The 26,921-nt window shown below is 35.7% G+C and overlaps 1 protein-coding gene across 3 annotated transcripts in view; it reads right to left on the bottom strand.

Moving 5' to 3' along the window:
* The window catches only part of HMCN1 (hemicentin 1), a 506,773-nt gene that overhangs the window by 294,580 nt on the left and 185,272 nt on the right, over positions 1 to 26,921 (bottom strand). For all 3 annotated transcript variants that reach the window (XM_036867831.1, XM_036867840.1, XM_036867846.1), the window contains exons 5-8: positions 14,175 to 14,346; positions 12,295 to 12,401; positions 1,649 to 1,769; positions 391 to 654 (exon numbers count right to left, since the gene is read on the bottom strand). In XM_036867831.1, the coding sequence (XP_036723726.1) occupies positions 391 to 654; positions 1,649 to 1,769; positions 12,295 to 12,401; positions 14,175 to 14,346 (664 nt within the window). The remainder of the gene's footprint in view (positions 1 to 390; positions 655 to 1,648; positions 1,770 to 12,294; positions 12,402 to 14,174; positions 14,347 to 26,921) is intronic.

The raw sequence follows: 26,921 nt of genomic DNA, 5'->3' as shown, positions 1-26,921 counted from the left end.
TTCTCACACTGATTGAAGTAATCAAAATTCTCAGATCTACAATCAGTGAGACTTAACATGAAACTTTGAATGTGCTATTTTATGGTTAGGAAAACTTGTGTTACCTAAGCATAAATGCTCTTCTACATGGTGACCCAGTAATAATGTGAGGATATTATTTTTGACTTTAGAGTCTATTCTTCTTATTTTTCTTTTTTTTGGCCGCACCGTGCAGCTTGAGGGATCTTAGTTCCTTGACTAGGGATCGAACCAGGGGCCCCCGGCAGTGAAAGCCCAGAATCCCAACCACTGGACTGCCAGGGAATTCCCTAGAGTCCATTCCTTACTCATAGGACCCCATCATCCCCTTAAACTATCAATACTCCAGTGTTGAATAAAGTGATTTCTTACCTGGGACGATACTAGAGAAGGAAACACTTGATACTCTCTGGAAGAGATAATCATCCTTATCATAGCCTGTTACTTTGAGAAAGAAAGCTTCATTTGGTGGTGTAAAGTCAGAAATATTCCATATGCCATAAGGTTTTCTATCTGGATAATATTTAATAGGAATTGTCTTAAGGGAGCTGCCTGAGATACTCAGAAGTTCAAGACGATCTACTCTAGCTGGGATGGAAATTCCAGAAGTATTCAGCAGCACATAGGTAGGTATTCCTACAAGAGAAAGGATCTGTCATCATGTGCAAGTAACATGCACCTGAGGTTATCTATCAAATAAGTTTTGAATTATAATAACAGGTAACAAGGACATACGTATGAGTACTACAGACAGTGCCACAAATTGTGGTCCAGTTGTAGAATCTTCTCTACATAAAAGACAGTTTATTCATGACCAGAGAAACTTAGACCTTAAGTAATTATTTTCATGGTATTTAATCATGTTTATATGTAGAAAGAATAGAATTATGAATATTGTGTTATATATTTGTTATATGAATACTTTTAAAGATTCACTATTCTGTATCCTTCCAGTAACAGCAGCAATAAAAATAAAAGAATTATCAGAAAAAAGAAATTTAAAGTCACAGTAGGATTGAGCCTTCTTTTTAACTATAAATCTTCTTGCATGAATAAAACAAGAGGAAGAAGCACCTTTCAAATCAACAATAATTTCACCTTGGAACATAAGCACCTTTCAAATCAACAATAATTTCACCGTGGAACATATAATGCTACATGGTATCTTTAATGTTTTAACTACACACACAGACACACACACACACACACAGACACACACACACGCAGCATTTTCACCTTGACAACAGGCAAGTAAGATGCTAGTAACGAAAAAGTCTCAAGATCTAGGTGATCAGTTTTCAAAGTTTAGTAAGTATAGGAATCAATGAGGTGCTTGTTAAAGTGCATATTCCTGGGCCCTACCTTCTGTGATTCTCATTCAGGAGATCTGGGGTGGGCCCCAGGAATCTTAATTTTTGATAAGCTCCCTGAGTGATTTCAATATCACTGGCCTCGGGACCACACTTTGAGAAACAGTTACCAGGTCAAGAGTGCGATCATATTTAGAATAAAGATGCTATGTTTCCCAATTTTATTGAATACCACAAAATTATAAAATCACAGACAGTCTGAGAACTATTTTGCACTTCAACATCTACTATGCCAACTGAAGTAATGCGAACATACAAACCTTGCACTGGTCTGCTGACTGTGTTTTTGAAGTCCAGGGTGGGCTTTCGGGAAAAACCAGCTCGAAAATCAATAGTACTGAGGCCGGTGATGCGAACAGAGTGCCTTCCACTGCTAGACGTCTGAAAAATGTTTAGTGACAAATTCTATCAGCAGTTGATCCAGGATGCAGGTCACACTAGACACTAACCAGTATGGGAAACTGCAGAGTGTTTAACTAGGATTGATGTCCAATCACTGAGGTTTTGATCTGGGTGTTTTGAACTTAACTGTGATTCTGTAACTTCAATGCAAGTTTTGTAATACATATCCCAGGGGACTAAAGTACAGTTGAGTTTTATATTGCACGCCCAGTGGTAAAAGACAGAGGGGTGTAGTCATAGTGAATGGACTTGGTTCACATGGTGAATGTTCAGGAAATATTTGTGAAATGAACGAATGACTAAATCTTCTCCCCTAAATACCATCCAGGTTCTGTTATGGAAAATATTTCCCTTCTCTTTGCCTCTGGGAAGAGACAGCCAGAACAAGCACAAGAGCCGACCATTCTCCAGCTTTTAGCCAAACGGCATCCTCAGCTCAGCAGTGTCCAGCCAAGGCACTCAGTGCTCAAGATACAAATATGAGTTAAAAGAAGGTCCTGACCCTGTAAGGGTCTATGGCCAGTGAGACAGTCAGGTGGAGAAAGCGAAATCTTCAAGAGGATGCAGTAAATGCAGTGACAGAATTACAGAAAAGGCACATAGAAATATGTATATAAAAGCATAGACTAGCCTGTAGTTCAGTTAACACCTCCTAAGGGAGATGAACAAGATATTGAATAGCTAAGCACTGAAGTTCCCCATATGTGCATAAATAATAAATATTGATAATTTGGATTAGGGTCACAGGATAAAACACTAACATTTATTGGGCACTTCCTCTGTGCCCAGACTCTTTGAATACATTGGCTTATTTAATCCTTATTACAACCCTATAAGGTAGATATCGTCATTATCCCCACTGCACAGATAAGGAGGTTGAGGCACTAAAGCTATTAAACAGTTTGCCCAAGTTCACAAGGTTTCCTAAATTTCCTATCTTGCAGAGGTGGGGTTTTAATGCAAAAGTCAGGCTCTGGGCTCTTTCCCACCATGCTACATTGTCTCCCAAGGGCAAGGTAAGTCAGAGTTAGCCTCTACGTCAATATCTCTCCAAATATGATTTAAGGACCACCTATATCTACACCTACACAAAAGCACTTCAGTTGTTTGCAAAAATATGGACTCTGAGCTCCAGCCGAGATTTACTGAATCAGAATCTCTAGTCAGTGGAGTTTAGGAACATGCATTTCAAAAACCATCTAAAGGCTTATGAACAAGAGTTCACCATTATTTTATTACATTGATCACTGAGATTTTTGTCTCAAAATAAAATGATTACATGACACCAGCATTTAGGTAGAAGCAGAATACAGGAGTAAGAGAAAGCATTCACAGGATAACACCAGGATGCCAACATGGCTCTCCATCTCAACACTGAGAAACACATATTTAGTTATCATAGCATGACAGAAGGTGCTAGAAAGATATATATATATATATGATTTTAATATGGTGGACAGCTAGATTAAGCCACGTCATGGTTAAAGATAAGCCAGCTCCAAGGCTCGGCAAACCACACAGTTTCGCCTAAATCACTGTGACTCATTATTTGGCAATGAGGACAGAAAGGATGAGGAGATATGTCCCTGTTGCTACCAATCATATTCCTCATTGAGCAGAACTTGCAGGAACTCAGAGGAAAGGAAAATGAAGGTGAGGGAAAGGAAAATGAAGGTGAGGGAAAAGAAAAAAAACACATCTTCATGAAAACAGTGTTGTATTCTTAGTATAAATTATGCTGCTTATCACTATGGCTCATTTCATAGGGGTAACAAAGGATTGTAAGTGTAAGTGTAGGAGTCTCAGTACCACCACTTATTGCATTATTTCTAAAGGAAAATGTGTTCTGAATTTCACATAACAGACAAGAAAAAAAAAGAAGTACAATCATAAACCAATTTTAAGTCGCGGATTTCCTACAAGGCTATACAAAACCTTGCTAAGTCTAATTTCAACTGCTTTAGATAATGTAGAGCTATACTGAAGACACTATTGTCTACTGGTTTCTTGTAAAAGAGAAATGAAATGGTCAATATTGTGAGTTGATTTAGATTTTTTCACTGACATCATCTATTGCTGTTAGTTGCCTTGCTGCTCAGAAAGTCCCTTATGATAAAACAGCTCTTGAGGCTACCAAGGGTAAATATCACACGCAATCCGCCTAGTGACTGTTGTCAAGTGCTAATTATCTACCAAGTGTCTGTGCACAAATCAACTGATAACGAGTCCATTTAAAAAATGTTGCTTAATAGCTAAGTGAGAAACCTAAAAATTACCTAAGTGTTTGAAAATATGCTATCCTGTTGCTAAATAATACATTAAAAATAAAGCTGAGTTGATGAAGAGGGAGTCCTTTACAATCTCTATAAAATTATTGGAAAATAAATTAATTTTGATCCAAATAACATAGCAAAAAAGTAGGTGGAGATAAGGACATAGTTTTACTATTCTCTGAGAAATGCTAAGAATAGGAAGTGTAATTAGTTAAGAAAAATCTTAATTTATTTATATATTATACTGTAAACAGTAGGAATGCCTGCATAGAATTTAAAAGGGTTTGTAAGTAAAAGATATTTCCAAGCGAGTCAGTTTTTATGCACAATGACATCCAACTCTGGGTTAATCAGAGTAATGGGAGCAAGGGACATCACAAATAAACCAAAATTATAGTTTAAAAATATAATGCAAAGAAAAATTTTAAGCTAACTTATTTAAAAATGACCTCTAATACTCATGTCTGCATTTATCATTCTTGAATCATTCTCTTAAAAGAATTACAACAATATTTGGACATTATTTTAGGAACACAATATATCACATTAAATTTCTTCATGAGAAAGTGCCAATAATTTATTATTTTAATCTGTTTTCTTAAAGTAAGCTATTATTTTAGTCTGCTTCTTAGCTGAGTTCCCTTTTTTCAAGTATTATCGACATAGGAACAAAAAGATTTTATGTATAATGATGGTTAGACAAACCAGTAAATGGAAAAAAGAGAAAAGTACCAACATATACAAAATGCATTCTGTACAGCAGGCAAATCTTTTATGTAAATTATCACGTTTAATCCTCACAAAAGTCTCTATGAGATAATACTATTATTATCTTCATTTCACAGATCAGAAGGGTAAAGTGACTTGCTCAAAGTCACAGATAAACAGTGGGTAGCAGACCTGGGATGTAAACTCAGTGAGGTTCCAGAAACTGACCTCTACTGCTACCCCATGCATTTCTCATAATCATCTCAGTGAACTGTATTATGCTGGTTTTGGGCTAAAAGCTGAAATATACCCAACTGCTCTACATAATAGAAGAGTAATATGGAATTTCTGAGTCCATCCACAGGAGAGAAGCAGAAACAAAATGGGGAGAAAGAAGGATGGGGGTCAAGGAGAGAGCAAAAGGACACAACTCACTTCAAGATATGTCCCCAAATCTATAGGCAAATCTACTAAACTCACAAAAGATTCTTGTCAGTGGATTTCCTATGACATTTTTGAAGGGCTGAGCTTTACCCTCCATCGACGCACAAAAGATTAGAATCAACACACAAATAATCAGGAGGCAAGGAGACCAAAAGAAAGTAAGTCTTCAGGAAACTCCAGAAGCATTGGGAGAAGGCTTTGGATTCTCACATGTTATTGACAGAGTGGGGTTGGAGGAGAAATAAATGATAAGAAGGTCTTGGAGGGGCGAAGAAAATTCAGCTAATTCTGTAACAAAGTTAAACAGGGGGGAAGTCCAGCTGTGTATTTCTTATCCCTCTCTTCCCTTCTGAATTATTTTAGCCATCTTAGCACCATTTTTCTATATACATAATTAAATTAGTAAGACAAAAATTACTGATTTAATGTTTTTCTATTTGCTCTTTATATCATGTAGATTTAAACTGTGGGTTTTAATAAAATTAGAATTTGGCTCCAAAAAGCATCTCTCCATCACAGAATATCTAGAAGTATCACTCTGGCACAGAGCCATCCTCACCTCATGGTTTCTGTAGTTAAGAAGAGGGAAATCTTATGCTTGGAGCATAATGGCTCCAAACATAACAGGAAATTTTCTAGGCACTAGACACTGAACTGGGTTTGTATTGGCTTGAAATTCTGAGAGTTGTATTTTAAAGAGTATATTTATTCATACAATTTGTAAAGGTTCATAATGAGCTACACTACTATCCTGAGTTAGAATGTCATGTTGATCAAGTTGCAGAAGAATCTGAATCAGGAATACAGAGGCTGCTGTAGTATGAACAGACCTGAGGCAAAGATGTGGTTAGACTAGATACCTACTGGCTTTCTATTATTGTTAATAGGTAGCCATGATCTACAAAGCAGTAAGAGGAAAGAAGGAGCAGAGTGGACCAGAGTGTAGGCTTCTGAATTGGAGTGAGTCTATGAGGAATGAAAAAGCAGGACAGGCTGAAATACCATGAAGCAAGCACCATGGAGAGCTCCAGGGAAAATTAGTTGCTCCTCTGATACCTTCCTGGTCAGTTCTATTGCAGATGGATCTACTTTTAGTTTAAGGATAAAGGCTTATTAAATATTGAAAGCCCTCTCTATATTGAAAGCCCTTGAAGTCAATAATTATATTGTATATATCATCTATAAAGTCTTACTCAATAGGCACTTAATACATGTAGGTTTAATAAATGATACTAAAGTCATCCAAATGCTTAACATTGGCACTTTTCCTTAGATTCCCCTAGGACCAACTAATGCTAGAGTCATCAAGAATTCATTGAATTTTTCTAGACACATTATGCTAAGTGTGTTCACACATTATCTCATAAAGTCCTCTTACATCCAAAAATGATTTTATAGCACCATAAAGAAACTGGGGCTCAAAGAAATGATTACTTGCCTAGGTTTAGACAGGAAGTTAAATGGCAATTACTCCAAGCTCAATACTCTTTCTAAGTCTATACACAGCATTTTAGGATAACATAATCTCTGAGTTGATTTGGACACTATGACATAGAAAACAATAATACCACCTAACTATTCATTTGCCATTCTAAATTTCTAAATACACTCTCATTTAGGAGGGGTCAGGTTAGTGGAGTGTTGGTAAAATTCTCTCTGAAAAGAGAAAGCCCTAATTTGGGGTATTTGCCAATTTCTGTGATGTAAATACTACCACAGTGGCTGACTTCAAGCTCTCAACAGGATGTCACTGAACACAGAGCTGGGAAGAGAAAGTGCATAACTGACTCTACACGAGCCATTTATGAGCCAGCTCCCACAGACCATTAGGCCATGACAATAGTTCTGGCCAATGGGTTATAAAGGAAGTAAAGCGTGTCTGTCACTCACAAAAAATCCTCATCAGAGAAGTGACACAATCCCTTCCTTTTTTCTATTCAATGCACATTGTCCAGTCTTTTCCCCACTAAGAGAGGCCACGTGTTCAAAATATGATGGTGTCTCCATCAGCTTGGGTTCCTGAGTGACCATGTGAAGTAGAACACCTGTCAGCCCTCACAGGACATGTGACATTAATGAGGAATGAACTTTCTTGTATTAAGCCGGGAGAATTCCTCCTGGTACTAAATGTGAAGCATGCCCTGTTATAAACTGAATTAAAGTGTGATTGATAGAGCTGGCTTTAACTTCTCTCTCCTAAGGAGTTTCAATGTTTTATAAAACAATAAATAAGCCAAGTAAAAAATAAAACCTTTATGTGTATCTGAATTGATAGAAAATATAGATACAATTTACAATTTACACACATTCAGGAGAATAAGAATAACGGATTTAACTACTTTTACCATTCATGTGTCAGAAACCGTTTAAACATTTTACCAACATCTAAATTAATCATGACAATATTAAGTAGGTATTATTTTCCCCCATTTTTCTCATACTTGGAGAGGTTTAGGTAATTTCTTCAAGGTCAAAAAGATACTAAGTAGTGTACCTTGAATTAAAATAGACATCCATCTCTTTTTAAAGTATTTACTCTTATATGACATACTGTTCTTTACAAATTAAAGAATATTATGGTTTTAATCAAATATTTATTGATAATCTACTGTGGGCTAGGCATTGTGCCAGCCATAAAGATATAATAAAGCCAGTTAGATTTAAATACTATCATTTTATTAGGTATTATATGTTTAAAGAAATGTGATACAAGGAGAGAAATGTACCCAAAACAAAGAGTAAATTCTGTATATGTTCACACACACACACACCTCTACACATTTATACAAAAACACAAGAGTACAGACATGTCTTTAAAGGAAACATTCCATTTGGTTGACAATCTGATATTGGCAGACAAAAATAACTGGGAAATATTCCAGGAAAAAAATCTACTATCCAGCATTCCATGGACCCTAAACATTGAATTAATGCCATATCTAATCCATTTAAATAACCCACCTGGTGTAGTCTGAAGGCTTATTCAAAAGAGGCACCAGGTGAGAATAATTGGAGGCCAGCATAATATTCCACTTGTGCAGTCCTTTGTAGACTTGAGGCTTATTTAATTATGATTCCTTAGCAAGTTTGTGTCACTTGAGTATGATTTCTAAAATATCCTTATCCTATAGAAAATGCATTAGTAGGCTCTGGCAACCAAAATAACTATCTACAAACAGAATATTTCTACTAGTCTCAGAATCTCAATACAACCATGTGGTTGGGTACATTCCCTTCTCTACTTAGGAGATTATACAAGGACAGTTTATCCAAATTTACTTAATGGAAACACCCCAGGGCATGTGCTAAATTACACGATCACATTGATAATCCTAGACTATTAGAAACAGTCTGTACCACCTAAACCTAATGGGTGCTGACAGTTCTTTAATGTCTTTGCAGGAAGTTTCCCTTAAAGAGCAGAGCACACAGTTTGGCCTGAGAGTTTCCGTGGTTATGTTCAAATACTCTATGTACAGATACAGCTGCCCGAATGGAAAATTTAAATTTTTTCTCAGAAATTAGATTCAGGATTTGTAGCTTCCCTACAAATGAAAATTTAGGGCCATAAAACAACCTTCTCTTTTGTTTCTAATAATACTTGCAGTTCATTTCAGTGACTTCTTTTTGGCATGTTTTCCCCTGCATCAGAGGCAACCTAAAACATCCGAGTCATTTATATGAAATGTACTGATGAGTTGACTCATTGCCTATGTTTACTGAAAATGTCCTAATAAATCACAGAAAAGAAATTACCAGGGTTTCAGAGGAAAACCACAAAAGAAAAGAAATCACCACTCTCATAGCATTTCAAATGATGGACATAATAAAGTGTTCTGTGTCAGTATATCAACTGTGGGTGAACTAAACCAATGCTTCTGTCTGCTTCCCTGGGTATCATCAGAATAAGTATATTAATTTTTATTCATGAATATTTATACAGTTCTTTCCCAGGCACTATGGCATATATTGGTGACAAAGTCTGGTCTATAGCAAAATTGGAGGACAAAATCTGTACAGAAATAAATATGATATAAAGGGGAAAAATAATGCAAAAGGGAGGTGCAGAAAAATTGCAATAGAAAGCCAGAGGGAAAAGAGAATGTTCTGGATGAAAAAAGTCAGAAAAATCTTGATGAAAGTGTTGCCATTTGAGCTGAGCATTAGTGGGTAGTTATCAATCAGACATAAAGTTAGAAGAGAAGAGCATTCTAGAAAGAAGCAACAGCTTGAGACAGAGCATGGACCATGAGAATGTGGTAAGAGAGAGGATGAGAGACACTGCAAAAGCATATTAGATTAGAGTGAAAAGGCACATGGTAGAAGATAACCAGAAAGATTGGTTGAGGCTCAATTAGGTGGTCCTTGAATACCAGGCTAAGGTCAATTAAGAGATAGGCTGTGCTCCATACTTGAGATTAAAACTGTTATGTGAAACATTCAAAAAGCCATTATTAATTCCATTGATAGAGCAGACACTTTCCAGATAGCAGAGTGCACAGGAGACGGCACCGGGGGTGTGCTATCTTATCTCAGACATTTCTCCACTTGAGAAAGCACACGTGTAAAACGTTATCATTCATTAGCCATCCAAAAGGGAGATCCAAAGTCAACAGCCATATTTATGTCAGTAGATTCAGCTCAATTTCCTTTGCACCAACCCAATACATTATTTTGGCATTTCGTTTAGGAGCAAAATAAGTTTATTATCTTTACTTGCATTGTAATGCTTATGCTTTGTTTAGTTACCATGAATTGTACTCTAGAAATTGTGTAACATCAGGACCAGAAGCTTTTTCGGTGATGACTAGATATAAATTTAAGGTAATATGATAATAGATACTGTGTCTTTTTATTGTTTCCTTAATTATAGGAGACTGAGCTTAGAAACTTGTCTACAGTGTTCCCACCATCTTATCCTCTCTCTCCTCACTCACAGACTAATCCTCAGTGCTTCTCTGTTCTAATCATCAATTAAGATGTACTCAGTGCCCATTAAGTATCATGGAACATGGCCAAAAGCAGACGCTCAGTAAATGTTTATTGAATGGATGACTGAATGAATAGGTGTGTTAGGCACAAGGAAAAACATCAGACATGTAAAATATCCCTCTTCTAGGCAAGAGTTTTACTAGAGGAAATACCACACTAACAATCCAAATCACCTGCAAAATGGATTCAAATACTTCACAGTAAGTTGCTAATAATACAAAAGAGTGGCATCACTTGTACATATTTCAAAATCAATGATAAACAACTTAATGTCACTCTTCAGAGAGCAAGAATGACTTACCTTAGTGAACTTGCTAGCTCAGGACACTGCTGGCTTAGATCATGCTTAAGTTAAAGTGTTTGGGGGATAAAGAGACTCAGAACTTCTTATACTCCTTCTTACTGTGGTCACAGAAAGTCAGACTCAATCTAGTCATATTTTGGGCAAGTTGGTAAAAATAACCATAACATCAAATTTGGCCACATTTATTTAAAATATAACAGCAAAACACTTCATTTTTGACAATCTAATGCACTCAATAAATATTGAGCAACTACTATGTGCAAGGAACTGGGTGAATAAAACAGGCAGATGGGACCATTTCTGATCTATTCAATAAAAAATTACTAATTTTATTTCACATTGCCTTTTTACTTACACCCTTATCCCATATTATCCATGTTCAAAAATCCATATTACAGTTTCTATTTTCCTTATAAGGCTGAGAGTTCTGAGGATAAAAAATTGATATTCTAGGATTTAAATGGAGTTACAATGAAAACTTTCATTTTTTAAATTGGTAAAGTTAATATAAGTATTCCTTAAAAAAAAACTGGCGTGCAAAAAATGGCACCTCGAATCTCTACAGTGTAACACCTCCGCATACTTTCACAGAAGCTAAATAATTTGAACTATGAGCCCATTGATCCCATTTTTTTATGCAGGGAAGCTGAGACAATGAACGAGTAAATGATGTAAGGGGTATCTTCATTTGAATTGTCCCAGAAGGATTCTAGAGTAAGTTGTTCATTTGGGAGGTATGACGGCTGCTAATAAGCAAAGAGCAGGTAACACAGGAAAAAGAATGCAGCCCATAAAGGGTGTGCTTTTAAGCCTGCTCTCACTATAGACAACTGGAGCTTATTCCTGCAGGGGCTGAAAGCTGCTTTTGAGGGGCTTCATCCTCCGGAAGAACAGCCTTCTCCTGTTCAGGTTAAAATAAAAAAAGCCTCTCAGACACAGAAACACGGGTACCTGAGTTGGAAATAGGCCAGAGCACACTGAAAATTTTGAGAAATATGGGCAAGCCACTCAGACCACGTACTAGAGTGGGTCCCACATATAATGTGCAACAGAAATAGATCTCAGATTTATGGCATCCTGAATTTTGAGGGTATGTTCTTTCCTCCATACTGCCAAAATACAGTGCTTTCTTAGAGTGAATATATACTACTGAATGTAATTCTAGGATACAAATACCATTCTGTGTTAAAGTACACAATGAATGTACATCCACCAAATACCAATAACCAGCAGTGCTTGAGAGCTTATTTTGTAGCAGGAACTATGCGAAGTACTTCATTTGTACCATCTTAATTTAATTCTCAGCACAATTCTATGAAGGAAAGGACTATTATTGCCATCCTACATTACAGAGGTGGAAAGCAAGGCACAGAGAAGTTATAGTTCTGATGTAATGCAGCTTTTAAGTGGTGGTGTTGAGATTCAAACCCAGGGCAGTTCCATACTGGGGTCTATGCCCCAACCATCATTCTCTACTGGCTCCATCTCTGATTGTTTTGGAAGCAGACAGTGGCTAACACAACCAATCTACAGATTTGATGATAGGAAAACTATCCAAGAATTTTAAGTCTATTTATAGTGGTATTGATGCCTTTCATGGTCATCAAAACTTAACACTATCAATTCATGTGATCAAGACACCTCCTACAAATGCACCATGTATATTGCTTTTTAGTAAAAGCGTTCTCTATGATTGCTAGAGAAGATATAAATAAACTATTGTATACACTTTATAAAACATGCCAACACCAAAATAAAATAACAAATAGACTTTATAAAATACCTTCACCGTCCATATTCCAGCCTCTGGCTCTTTAACATTCACCACCTTGGCAGAGTTATGAATATTTAATAGCTCATTCAGGCCAAATCCCTTTTTTATCAGCTTCCCTGAAAGACAGACATAATGGTAACAATCATAATCTTTCTTTCAGCTATGTATATTAGCTGTATACATTTCCAGTACAAATTACCTGATGGACATTTGTGCCTCTAGCTCAAAACATTATTTTATTTATATCTAAAAGATACTCAACTTTAGCATTTCTGGACGTTGGAATTGAAGTAACAGATTCCTATTCACTATGCTGATTTGATCTTATAGAGAGAGTAACAAATGACAGGCTGTAATCATATTTCCAAAGTCAGCCTAGGTAACTATTATGGCTACCAAGAAGTTATGTGCAGTCCCCAGAGACATTTACACTTAACAGATGGCAAAAACAGTAAAACAGAATAAATGTCTTTTTGAAGATCACTCAAGGTGTTACTAACGTAAGAACTCTGGGCATATCTTTGCATAAAGTGTAAAACTTCAGTTTTCCACAAAGCACAGCTTGAAGGCTTTTACTTGTCACAGGAATAGTTAAAGGAGGCAGTGTAATGAAGTAACATGATAGGTAGAACTTAGGAAGAAAAGCAAATTTGGAATTAAGCCACAGTTTACTTATTCACTTCACTCTTCGCTCTCCTATGGACTACTTCTGCAGTTATATAAACAAATCAATTATAAGAATTCTATGTTTGCATCAAAAGCTTTACAATCACTATAAATGACTTTTAAAATATCAATATCAATGACTTTTTAAAGTAGTAGAAACTTAATGCAATGGTTACAGGTACTTTTAAGTATCCAGATAATGAAAAACACAAATCTTTCCTGGATAGGTAGCCTGGATGGTATTAGAAGAATGTTACCTAAAAAGACAAATCCATTTCTGAAGACAAATCCATTTTTAAGACCAAACCTGTAGAAGTCTTGAAAAACAGATTTTGCTTGCTTGTAAATTTCAATTTGATTGTTAGTGTGGATGAAGCCTTTGAGGACAATTTCATATGCTATTTTCTTTAAGGTATTAGTTATTTTCTAAGACTCAAATAAGTAAGAAAGGTAGTTACTCCCTCCCCATTTATAAATATTCAAAAATAGGTAAAAAAAAATGTAGCACATACTAAAGCTACAATGGGAATAAAAATATTTTGCAAACATCAATAGGTTTAAAAAAATTTCTAAATGCAAATATTAAGAAAAATGAGGTTTCTGTTTTTATTAGATTACTATTCAACAATAAGTCTTATTGTAATATTCAACCAGCAATGGAATCAAGCCAAAACTTAGGGTTATACTATACAATTATTGAGGAAGCAAAGTAAATTAAAACATCATTCTATTGAGAACATGAATTTGTTTTTTAATGATTGTCTCCTATAAAATTAAAATTTATCAAGAAAATGATATAGTAAAAAAATTAATCAGTGGTTTTAAAAGGAGTTTTTTCATGTGATTCACTTAAAAATAACATAAAATACAGAATTTTACAGAATAAGTTATTGTGAAGTATTTCCCCACATAAAGATGAGGAAAATATGATTTCAGGTTCAATTAAAATATTTTTTCTTTTGGATACTTTACCTACAGTTAAGTTAGTACCTGTGATCTGTTTAAATTATTAGGAGTTTCAGCTTTTTGAATCTCATGTTAAGTCAACAATACTTAAGACTAAAAACATTCAGTTTTAATTTTTAAACATCTTCCCTAGTCACTTTTGAATTTATTGAATTTATTTATAAAATTAGCATTAATTTGAACAAGTAAGTGTACAAAAAATCTTTTACCTTTCATGGTTTTTCTATTTTATTATATGAATGTCCCATATATCTCACCTAAAGGATTGCGAATTTCAATCATTGGAGAAGGGCCACTCAGAGACACAGTAACCTCTTTTAGACTGGGATCAAAAGGAATTTTCCAAGTGTTTACAGCCTGTTCCAAATGATCTGTTGATAAGAGGTGAACTTTGGAAGCCTGCACCGCTTCCTCTACCCATTTTAACACCTATAAGAGAAAAAGAGACGCGTGAGTGATATCAAAACATTTACAGCTTTATACTACCTCGAATTCCTGGTGCAGTAGTTGACTTTGCTTAATTACATGACTCCGTCACTTTCTGTACTAGTGTGAGGTTTATTTCCACCACAGTTAAGACAAACTTTCCCAAACCTCAGAATGGGAGAAAATATTCGCAAACAATAAGATCAACAAGGGATTATTCTCCAAAATTTACAAACAGCTCATGCAGCTCAATATCAATAAAACAAACAACCCAATGGAAAAATGGGCAGAAGACCTAAATGGACATTTCTCCAAAGAAGACACACAGATGGCCAAGAGGCACATGAAAACATGCTCAACATTGCTAATTATTAAAGTAATGCAAATCAAAACTACAATAAGATATCACCTCACACCAGTCAGAATGGCCATCATCAAAAAATCTACAGTTAATGCTGGAGAGGGTGTGGAGCAAGGGAACCCTCCTACACTGTTGGTGGGAATGTAAATTGGTAGAACCACTATGGAGAACTGTATGGAGGTATATATACAATGGAATACTACTCAGATGTGGTATATATGCAATGGAATACTACTCAGCCATAAAAAAGAGTGAAATGATGCCATTTGCAGCAACATGGATGGACATGGAGATTATCATACTAAGTGAAGGAAGTCAGACAGACAAAGACAAATATCATATGATATCACTTATATGCAGAATCTAAAGAAATGATACAGGCAGATTATCAACTTTGAAGAAATAAATTTTAAGGAGGTATGGGGGGAAGGAATACATTTTATAAAACGTTACAAGGAAGCTCATGACTGACCTTTGAAGAGTAGGAGTTTTAAGTATGCTGTTAAAAATCTGTAAGGGACAGTTAAGAAAATTATCAGACTGTAAGAGAAATGTGTGAGCTTGCCAAACAAGGATTTCAGTGTAGATTTTGCCTTTATCAAATGAAGTTAAAGGAACAAGTTAAAGTTTGAATGGAAGAGCCTGCCATTGTTGTTCCACATCTGGTTGTTGCTGTTTGCATTCCTTTATTGAGCCTACATCTTCATAAGCTTTTTGGCAGGGTATATGTTGAACACTTGTTTCATGCTCAAGACAGGATTAGAGAGCACGGATACTGACAACTGATTTGTCTGTTTTCTTCTTTTTCCATGACTATATCTACTAGTAGCCTCATCTTGATTTACAAGCAAAACCTAGAAAACCTACAAAAATAAGTGTTTTGTGGTTTATCTAGGAATAATACAGAAAATATTGCTGTTATTTTTGGTGAAGAAAATCAATTTTGTATAGTTTATTTCAACCTAAATGAAATGTGAATTTTGTTTAAAAATTTTTTTTTAAATGATACAAATTAACTTATTTACAAAACAGAAACAGACTCACAGACTTAGAGAATGAACTTGTGGTTACTGGGGGGAAGGGGGTGGGGGAGGGTTAGACTGGGAGTTTGGGACTGACATGTACACACTGCTGTATTAAAAAAAAGAAAAAAAAGACAAACTTTCCCTACATCCACTTATTATAGTAGGTTCAGAATAAAATGCTAGTTTAACTCATGCACAAATTTCAATTTTTATATCTTGGAATAATATATTCAAAATGAGATTACAGTGTCCAAAAACCAGTTGTGCAGAGATATTACATGCAGAGGTATTACAGACAGTTCTATTTCTCAAGAGAAATGAAAAGAACCTATAAAAAACATGGTAATGGCGATACTGAGATTCTTTTTCCCCTCCATTCTTTCTTTCTGGATTTCTTTCAAGGTCCAATTTATAAAAGATAATTAGCAAATTATCAAATCCAATTTCAATATATTGGGTATTGAATTATTGTAATAGAGTATACTATAATTATATATTGTATATTATAATATATATTGTAGTATATTAATTATTGAAAAATAATTGCCATGCCAGCAAAATATTCATTTTTATGATAAAATAAATAAGTAAAAAATAATGGGAAAATAACAACTGTATTTTTTTTAAATGGAAAAATATTTCACCACCAATTTAAGTGGTGTGTCCTTGAAAACTAGGCTTTGGGAAAATATTAAGAAACTGGGTTATAATAGGGTATTAATGCCTCACTGTGAACAAGGAAACCTTTCAGTCCACAGAAATGTTCTGCAACAGCAAACACAATTCCTCATTAAATAAACAGGTCATGACTGGACAGGTACTGCTTAGTTAAACTTACTACAATTACTTCTAAATCATACTAAGCTTTAATCCATCTCAGATCTTTCTCTGGTTCGTATATCCTTTAAGACTATATCCCGTCATAACAATTTCCCTTGAATTATGCATAAAACACTGAACAGTGCTGGATATTAAGCTACAGCCAAGCTACTCAAAATAAACAAAAACATATTTGAAATTTCAATAGTAGTAGCCACGAATCAATGAATCAAACAAGTATTGTGCAATAACTTAATTCTCTGTAAAAAGGATCCCATTTTTTTTTGTCCTCAAGGATGACGAAAATGGCTAAGACATATTATCATAAAATTAACAATGTGAGGCAATTATGTTCATTCATTAAATAAAGGTTTATTATTCAAAGTACTCTTCCAGGTACTGTTGATGAACGTATTTTTAGTCAATATTTAGTAATCACACTTCTTCTCTGAACTAGTCTCTTTTTGCATTATTTTGTAGTCTGCATTATTCGTTTTTAATAAATCTTCTTACCTTTCCTCCAAGGTTAAGAACCACAGCTCCTTTATCATTGTATACCCTGAACCAAGCGACCTGCTCTACACATAATAAAGGTGGGATATGGACTAATGTCCATGAAGTTGGTCATAATGATGATAATAACGATGTCTTCTTAAATAAAAGACTGTTATGGGAATTCATGAAACAGGGAGCCCTTGTTGAAATAATGTATATAAGGTGCCCATCACAGTACTTGCCACATAGTGGATATTCAGATGTTTTCCTCCATCTCCAACTAAATTCCCTTCTCTTCCCCTAATTGAATATTTCAATAATGACTTCATGGGCAAAGTGAAAAAACTTACCCATGAAAGTCAGATAAGATTTCTGTAAATGAAAAAGAGACACAAAGTCATTCCAGGTAGAAGAGAAGTTCTGAAGAAACACAGAAAGACAGAAGTACTCATATATGTTAAGAACATGAGTGCATCCAACTGGCTACAGTTAAGTGCTCAGAAAAGGGAGAAGCAGAAGATGAGGTTGGAAGCTTGTGTCAGGGGCAGACTATGTATGGTCACAAAGTCAAGCTATGACAATCGGATTTTATCCTAAAGACCCAAATGAAAAATTCCTGAAGGACTTTATGCAGAGGAGTAATACATTGAATGTGGTATTTTACAAAGTAACACCTGTAGGGGTATCATCAACTAACTGAGCACAAAAAAAAAATCTATTACAGTTAATTACTCCATAAATCAAATGATATATTTCCTCAAAGTTTAACCTTATAAAGCACCTGGAATTTTATGTATGAAATAAAGCATGTATCAAGATAATTGTCTAAAGAAGCAGATGCCATATTTTGAAAAATGGGTTCTGAGTGATCTATCATGCTTGAACAGAAAGGTATGAATCATTTTGTTCATCAAATCTATCCATATGGCTATAGAAACCAGACTGATTATCACTAATATCTGACCTTAAATAGAACACATGTTTCAATAATCAGAGTGTTGACATTCTTATGTCTTAAACATAGAATATGGCTGCCTTACTCAAGGAAGTGCAAAGAACTGACTTATTGTCTGAGAAAGCGCTTGATAAATTTGACTGGGGATAAATAACTTTGAGGATAATGTCTGATTTAGAGACTAAAGAAGGCAAAGGACAAGAGAAATCAGATAAATAGAACATTTGTTTTAAGGACAAGACACAAAATGTGGCCATAAATAATTCTCAATGTAAGGGAAGAAAAGAATTAGAAAACAAGGATAGTATAGAATCTCAAGTTCAACAATGAAATGCAATAGTGTTAAGTAGAAAAAAAAGTGAAATCAATTTTTTATACACATTTACTTAAATGTATAGTGTATTCTGGGTGACTCCTCAAATATACCTCTCCTTCAAACCCAATGAAGAAAGGTTATATCACTGGAAATCTATCCTGTTGTCTGTTAGTTATGGATGGAAAGCACTAAGTTCTAGGCATTCTTATGAAAATGGAAAACTATTTAGTTGCATTTTCATAAGGCAATTGTGTTTAAATGGTACGAAACATAAGCAGGCTTTTGGTTTATTCTTAATACTGTTTCCAATTCATCAACATTTATGAGGCTTTCACAAAGGGATTACCACGTATCATGATACTACTTGTTGGAAAAGATACTCATGATACTTTTTTCATCCACTTACAGAAAAAAATCAAATTGAAAACAGATGCAACTCACTTTGTTAGAAAATACAGATATTACCTACATGTGAGTAAAAGTAGATCCCTGCAAGCCACAGAATCACCATAAGTGAGGTTTCTGGCCTCTCATGTTGCTACATATAAGAAAAAAAAAAAAAAAACTTTGTCTAACCATGAGAAATATTCTCATGAGACTGGAAATGATCTTATACTGATATTGTAATGACAAAAAGAAGTGAACTAGAATAATGTGAGATCCTTTGAATCAGTACATTTTCACTAACATAAAAACTGTTTCAACCCACGAGGGAACCATTAATTGTACATTAAGTTGTAATGTAAAAATAGTCTCTCATGATTTGTAGCAGTTTAAACCTCAAAGGGCCTTTGAGAACATCTAACCCAGCTCTTTTATTTTATAAATGAGGGAAACTGATATTTGAAAGAGTTCTTGTACCTTTTAAACACCTAACCAGACTGATTCTGGCTCAGTAGTTATTTTTTACATAAGCCCCTTTGTTCCTGAATACACTCTCTTAGTTTAAATATTTTGCATCCGATGTAATAATCAGAACTTAAAAATAAGTTCATATTTCTATTCCACTCAGGAAGGAAATGCAAATATTATTGCAAAACACAAAACTGGCTTACATTATATGTATTATGAAATATAATACATAGTATTACGTAGAAATGGAAGTGAAATCAATTTTGCATACATCTTTAAGAACAGAATTTGAAGAAAACTTTGTTTGGAAGGCTATTTTTCTTTTTTCTTTTTTTAATCAATATATGGTTGATATGTAACATTACATTCATTTCAGGTGTACAACATAATGCTTCGATATCTGTATATATTGCAAAATGATCACCACAATAAATCTAAATAACACCCATCACCACACATAGTTACACTTTTTTCTCTCTTGTGATGAGAACTTTTAAGATTTACTAAGCATCATTCAAATATACAACACAATATTATTAACTATAGCTACCAGGCTGTACATTACATCCCTAGGACTTACTTATTTTATAATTAGAAGTCTGTACCTTTTGAACCCTTTACCCATTTTGCCTACCCCACCAAACCCCTGCTTCTGGCAACCACCAATCTGTTCTCTGTATCTTATGAGTTCAGTCTTGTTTTTGTTTTAGATTCCACATATAAGTGAAATCATACGGTATTTGTCTTCTTTGGTCTGACATTTCACTTAGCATAATGCCCTCAAGGTCCATCCCTGCTGTCAAAAATGACAAGACTTCCTTCTTTTTATGGTTGAATAATATCCCAGTATGTGTATGTATATATGCCACAGTTTCTTCATCCATTCATCTGTAGGTGGGCACTTAGGTTGCATCTATGTCTTGGCTATTGTAAACAGTGCTGCAATGAACATAGAATGAATATATTTTTTGAGTTAATGTTTTCATTTTATTCAGATAAATACCCAGAAGTGGAATTGCTTGATCATAAGATCATTTTTAATTTTGGGGGTAACCTTCATACTGTTTTTCATAGTGGCTGTACCAAGTTACATTCCCACCAACAGTGCACAAGTGTTCCCTTTGCTCCACATCCTTGCCAACACTGGTCATTTCTTGTCTTTTTGATAATAGCCATTCTAACCAGTGTGAGGTGATATTTCATTGTGGTTTTGATTTGCAATTCCCTGATGATTAGTGATGTTGAACACCTTTTCATGTACTTGTTGGCCATTTGTATGTCTTCTTTGGAAAAATGGTTATTCAGATCTTTTGCCCACTTTTTAATTGATTGTTTGGGTTTTTTTGCTATTGAGTTGTATGAGTTCGTTAGGTTTTGAATATTAACCCCTTATCAAATATATGATTTGCAACTACTTTCTCCCATTCAATAGGCTGCCTTTTCATTTTGTTGATGGTTCCCGTTACTGTGCAGAAGCCTTTTAGTTTGTTGTAGTCCCACTTATTTTCGCTTTTGTTGCCTTTGCTTTTAGTGTCAAATCCAAAAAATCATCACCAAGACCTATGCCAAGAAGCTTATCACTCACGTTTTCTTCTAGGAGTTTTATAGTTTCAGGTCTCACATTCTAGTTTTTAATCCATTTTGAGTTAGTTTTTGTGAATGGTGTAATATAGTGGTCCAGTTTCACTGTTTTGCATGTAGCTCTCCAGTTTTCTCAACAGTATTTATTGAATAGACTTTCCCCATCGTATATTCTTGGCTCCTTTGTCATAAATTAACTGACCATATATGTGTGGGTTTATTTCTGGGCTCTATTCTGTTCCATTGATCTATGTGTCTGTTTTCACGTTCATACCATAATTGTTTTGATTACTATAGCTTTGTAATATAGTTTGAAATCAGGCAGCTTGATGCCTCCAGCTTTGTTCTTTCCCAAGACTGCTTTGGCTATTTGGGGTCTTTTGTGTTTCCATACAGACTTTATGATTGTTTGTTCTAGTTCTGTGCAAAATGCCATTGGAATTTTGACAGGGATTGCATTGAATCTATAGATAGCTTTGGGTAGTATGGACATTTTAACAATATTAATTCTTCCAATCCATGAGTAGGGAATATCTTTCCATTTATTTGTAATTTATGTCATCAATGTCTTATAGTCTTTAGTATACAGGTCTTTCACCTCCTTGGTTAAATATTTTTCTGAAGTATTTTAAGTATTAAGTATTTTATTTGTTTTGACACCATGTGGAAGGATGTTTTTCATGTAAAAAATTATATCCAAATGAATTTCCCCAGAACATCTTTTGTCCTTTTGGTGGGAAAATGGAAATATGGTAAAGTGTTAGATACAACTTGTAATTATGCATATATCTGTATCTTTGTTGTTGTTGCTGTTTATCATCTGTCATCTCTACTAAACTGTCCCATGAGACAGAACAGAAACTATGGATGACATGTTCACTACTATATCCCCTCAACCTAACACAATGCATGAGATATAGTAAATTCCTAATAAATATGTATGAGAAGGAGGGAAAAGAGGAAAGAGGGAGGAAAGAGAGAGAAATTGTATATCAGATCTTTACCCTCAGAGTTAAGAGTATGGAAAAGGTAACATTTGGGCCCTGTGTTCATTTGTGACAAGCCCTCTCTCTGCACTAAATTTTCAATACTGAGCTGAATAGGGTAAGAACTTGCACGTGTGGTCTTAAATGTGAGCATTAGGCTCTAATTAGTTTTGATTTATTTGGTTAGCTAACTTGGGATTTAAAAATGCAATGGAGATATCTCTAGAATTAAGTCCATTTTTTAAAAAATGCCAGTGTATGCTTTTCAGTAGCACTGGATGAAGATTTTTCAAGCTCAGTAGTGGTAGAAAGTTGTTCAGTAAATGAATGCAACAAAGCAAAAGTAGTTTAAAAGGCTGGGTTAGGCATAAATGCACCCACCTAATAATCAGAGCCTACCCAGAAAACCATCCATGTAATATTACTATTAATAATAGAAAGCACTTTTATAGTGTTTATTACATGCCAGATACTTTTAAGAGCTTTACAGTGATCTTCACAAGAGCTCTTTGACATAGGAATGGTTATCTCCATCTTACATATGGAAAAACTAAGGTACATTCTCAAAGTTCATAAGTCACACAACTAGTAAGAAGGCAGGGCTGGCCTTTTGATTTCAATAATCTTGTCTATTTTCTAAATTTATCATAAGGAAAAATCAGTTTTCAAGAGTGAATCAGAAATAATATCTAGTGAAAAAAAACTCAATGCAGGTGTTTTAAATGAGAAATGGCTTGCAAAACAGTGATTTGATTATCTGTATATTATTATCACTACTTGAACAGCAAATTGTCAAGAATTAACTTATGGGGCTTCCCTGGTGGCGCAGTGGTTGAGAATCTGCCTGCTAATGCACGGGGCACGGGTTCGAGCCCTGGTCTGGGAGGATCCCACATGCTGCAGAGCAGCTGGGCCCGTGGGCCACAACTACTGAGCCTGCGCGACTGGAGCCTGTGCTCCACAACGAGAGGCCGCGATAGTGAGAGGCCCGCGCACCGCGATGAAGAGTGGCCCCCACTCGCCGCAACTAGAGAAAGCCCTCGCACAGATACGAAGACCCAACACAGCCAAAAATAAATAAATAAATAAAATTTAAAAAAAAAAAGAATTAACTTATATAAAAATATTAAAGCCTTTAAATCTATATTGAATTTGATGCGAGAAAGACTTACTACATTTCCAAGACAACCATTTTGTGGTAAACCCTACATGATAGCAGAGGCAGGCTTCACTCCACTCTGATCTGGCTAAGAGAGACAGACACTCTTCTGGGTAACCAAGAGAGCCTTTCCCCCCAGGTTCAAGTTCATTTTTACCCTGCAGTATAGCATAGAACCCATAATTCAGAATCTGCATAGAAGTCACTAAGCATTTATTGAGCATCTACTGAATATAAAGGATAGTATATGATATTATAGAGAATACCAAAGAAATAGAAACACACTCCCTGCCTTACAAGACATGACAATCTAGTTGGAGAAATGAGACAAAGACAATAAAAACAAATTAACTAGCTCTTACCTTCAAGTAATAAGTTCAAAAGATCAGATTTATAGTCTCAATTTTATATTATAAATGATCAATTTATAGTTCTAAACTGTGATGCACTTTTCTACTCAAAAATTTTAATGATTCCCTGTTACATTCAGAATGAAGCCCAAGCCAGGAGTATACTGAGGGCTGGCAGTGGGAGTAGTCTACCCTGGATGCAGATAATAAAGGGGTGCACTGTCTGTGGAAAATTTTAAAACAATAAAAAAACGGACTAAAAGTTGCTCTGCTTTCTAATATCATCATGCCTTAGTAATCCTAACCAATTCCCCCTTTAAAAAATTCTGTTTGTCTAAAGTCTAACCAGCTGTTATTACGGTTGAGTTTTAATCATACATGTAAGCTTCAAGTTAGCACATTTTTATTACTTTCCCTTTAAGAAACATCATATTCTGCATAGACATTAACTCAGAGAACTCCCAGTTATATATCACGTACATGGTCATGCTAACTCTGTTACTCACTTTCATTTCAAGAGTATATGTAGTACTGTGGTCCTACATTTTCCTGTATTTAGACAGTAGATTCAAGCTATACCTTCATAGCTCAGGAGTTACATGATATGACATGTGTTAAAAGGATCACTCTAGGGCTTCCCTGGTGGCGCAGTGGTTGAGAATCTGCCTGCTAATGCAGGGGACACGGGTTCGAGCCCTGGTCTGGGAAGATCCCACATGGCGTGGAGCAACTGGGCCCATGAGCCACAACTGCTGAGCCTGCGCGTCTGGAGCCTGTGCCCCGCAACGGGAGGGGCCGTGATAGTGAGAGGCCCGCGCACCGCGATGAAGAGTGGCCCCCGCTTGCCGCAACTAGAGAAAGCCCTCGCACGAAACAAAGACCCAACACAGCTAAAAATCAATCAATCAATCAATCAATCAATCAATCAATCAATCAATCAATCAATAGAGTAGCTATTAAAAATAAAAAGATCACTCTAAGCTCTGTGTTGAAATTAGACTGTAGGGGATTAAAGGTCGGAAGCAAAGAGATCAGATATAAAGCCACTGCGTTAATCCAGGTGGAAGATGATAGTGACCCAGACCAGGGTTGTAATAGTGGGGCAGAAAGAAGTGGCCAGTTTTGGATGTTTACTGAAGCCAGAGTTGACAGGGTTTACTGAAGACCAGAAGTGGAGCCTGAGGATGATACCTCAGTTGCCATTAACTGAGACAGTGAAGACCGCAGGAAGTTGATTTAAAGGAGTGATGGACTGAGGAGGAGAATGTAGGCTCTCAGCTTGGACATGCCAAATTGAGACGTCTATTAGACATCAGGTGGAAGAAAGAAGCAGGCAGTCAGATATATGGATCAGAAGTTCAGTTGAGAGGTCCAGATTGGAGATATAATGGAATTTAAAATCATGAAGCTCTCCTCGCAGCCCCTCCCCACCAAGAACTTACACAAAGGGGGAAGTACACCATCCTGTGAAAATAAACTTAGATGTTAATACACAATGGTCCAGAAGAAAGCCTTGGAACAAGTCTCCGCTTGTTCTGACTCCAGGCAACCTTCAGATGACAAGGTCCCCCCAACACTGTATGTGAGTCTGTAGGGAGTGAATGCACTAGTCATGCCAATACAAGTGTTCTGGACTTATGGCAATGAGATTTCTCATCATAGATGAATGAGTAGCATTCTAATCTTATACAACACTGCTGTGAGTTTGGCTAATGAGTGTCTATTCCTGAGGAGGATGGGTCCACTTTTGGAGTGCTGACAAACCCAGGTCCATAGTTTGCAAATCTTAGCAAATCCACTACAGAAATGTCACACTTTGAGGTGTCTTAAGAAGGTCTTCTGCTGATAATATCCATTTTTATTACCCTCTGTGTACCTTATACCTACTTAATTTGGAAAATTCCACTGTGAGCTTTTCCAACAGTAAGTGCCCCAAAACAAGTGTGGTTGGTAATTCATGGAACAGACCATAAATGCTCGTGCTTGAAGGTAGGCAAATTAAGAAATAATTTCTGTGTTATTATGTTTTTGCCAAGAAAAGGCTTTCTGGTGGAACTAAATTTTACTGAGTTCAATATAGAGAATATGGGTTGGGGGAGGGCTTAGAAACTGGAAGAGCAATAGAAAATTTGGGTTCAACGGGTACACTACAGAGGATTGATGACAAAAGGGACCATCAACTTCAACTCTATGAACACCTAAAACTTGTGTAAAACTACCACACCTTCAACATGGTGCAAGTTCTCTAATGCAAAGCAGCTGAAAAAATAAAAGCACGCTTCAGACATTTCTGAAGGGTGAAATCATTCCTGCTGTTATAAAGTGTCAAAGTATATTTCATTAATTTATCTTCATAAAATTCTTATGTGTCACAAGCTCAATGTGCTACAAATGACTGAGGAAATTTATCTTGCAGAAAATATGCATTATTTAAAATAATAAAAATATACAGTATTGACTTCTATACATTAGATCCGTGGACCTTATTCATCTTAGAGCTAAAAGATGGTATCCTTTTACCAATCTCTCGTTGTTTTCCTAACCACCCAGCCACTGGCAAATACGTTTCTACTCTGTGTTTCAATAAGCTTGACTTTTTTTCTTTTTTTGTAGATTCCAAATATAAATACCATGCTGATAACACTGTATTGCATAATTGAAATTTGCTGAGAATAGAACTTAAATGTTCTTACCAAAAAAAATAAAAAAAGATAAATACGGGAGGTGATGGATGTGATACTTAACTAGATGAGGAGAATCCTTTCACAATGTATAATTATATCAATAGGTATACACATCACAATATACACTTTAAATATCTTACAAGTTACCACTTAACACTTTATATTATCAATTATACCTTATAAAACTGAAATGATAAACTATTGACTTTTTTTTAACATCTTTATTGGACTATAATTGCTTTACAGTGGTGTGTTAGTTTCTGCTTTATTACAAAGTGAATCAGTTATACATATACATATGTCCCCATATCTCTTCCCTCTTGCATCTCCCTCCCTCCCACCCTCCCTATCCCACCTCTCTAGGTGGTCACAAAGCACTGAGTTGATCTCCCTATGCTATGCGGCTGCTTCCCACTAGCTATCTATTTTACGTTTGATAGTGTATATATGTCCATGCCACACTCTCACTTTCTCACAGCTTACCCTTCCCCCTCCTCATATCCTCAAGTCCATTCTCTAGTAGGTCTGTGTCTTTATTCCCATCTTGCCCCTAGGTTCCTCATGAATTTTTTTTTCTTAGATTCCATATATATGTGTTAGTATACGGTATTTGTTTTTCTCTTTCTGACTTATTTCACTCTGTATGACAGACTCTGGGTCCATCCACCTCACTACAAATAACTCAACTCTGTTTCTTTTTATGGCTGAGTAATATTCCATTGTATATATGTGCCACATCTTCTTTATCCATTCATCTGTTGGTGGGCATTTAGGTTGGTTCCATCTCCTGGCTATTGTAAATACTGCTGCGATGAACATTGTGGTGCATGTCTCTTTTTGAATTATGGTTTACTCAGGATATATGCCCAGTAGTGGGATGCTGGGTCGTATGGTAGTTCTATTTTTAGTTTTTAAAGGAACCTCCATAGTGGCTGTATCAATTTACATTCCCACCAACAGTGCAAGAGGGTTCTCTTTTCTCCACACCCTCTCCA

Source organism: Balaenoptera musculus, chromosome 1, assembly GCF_009873245.2.
Source record: "Balaenoptera musculus isolate JJ_BM4_2016_0621 chromosome 1, mBalMus1.pri.v3, whole genome shotgun sequence".
Classification (NCBI taxonomy): domain Eukaryota; kingdom Metazoa; phylum Chordata; class Mammalia; order Artiodactyla; family Balaenopteridae; genus Balaenoptera; species Balaenoptera musculus.
The sequence above is the reverse complement of the archived record's forward strand: the minus strand, read 5'-3'. Positions and strand labels throughout refer to the sequence as shown.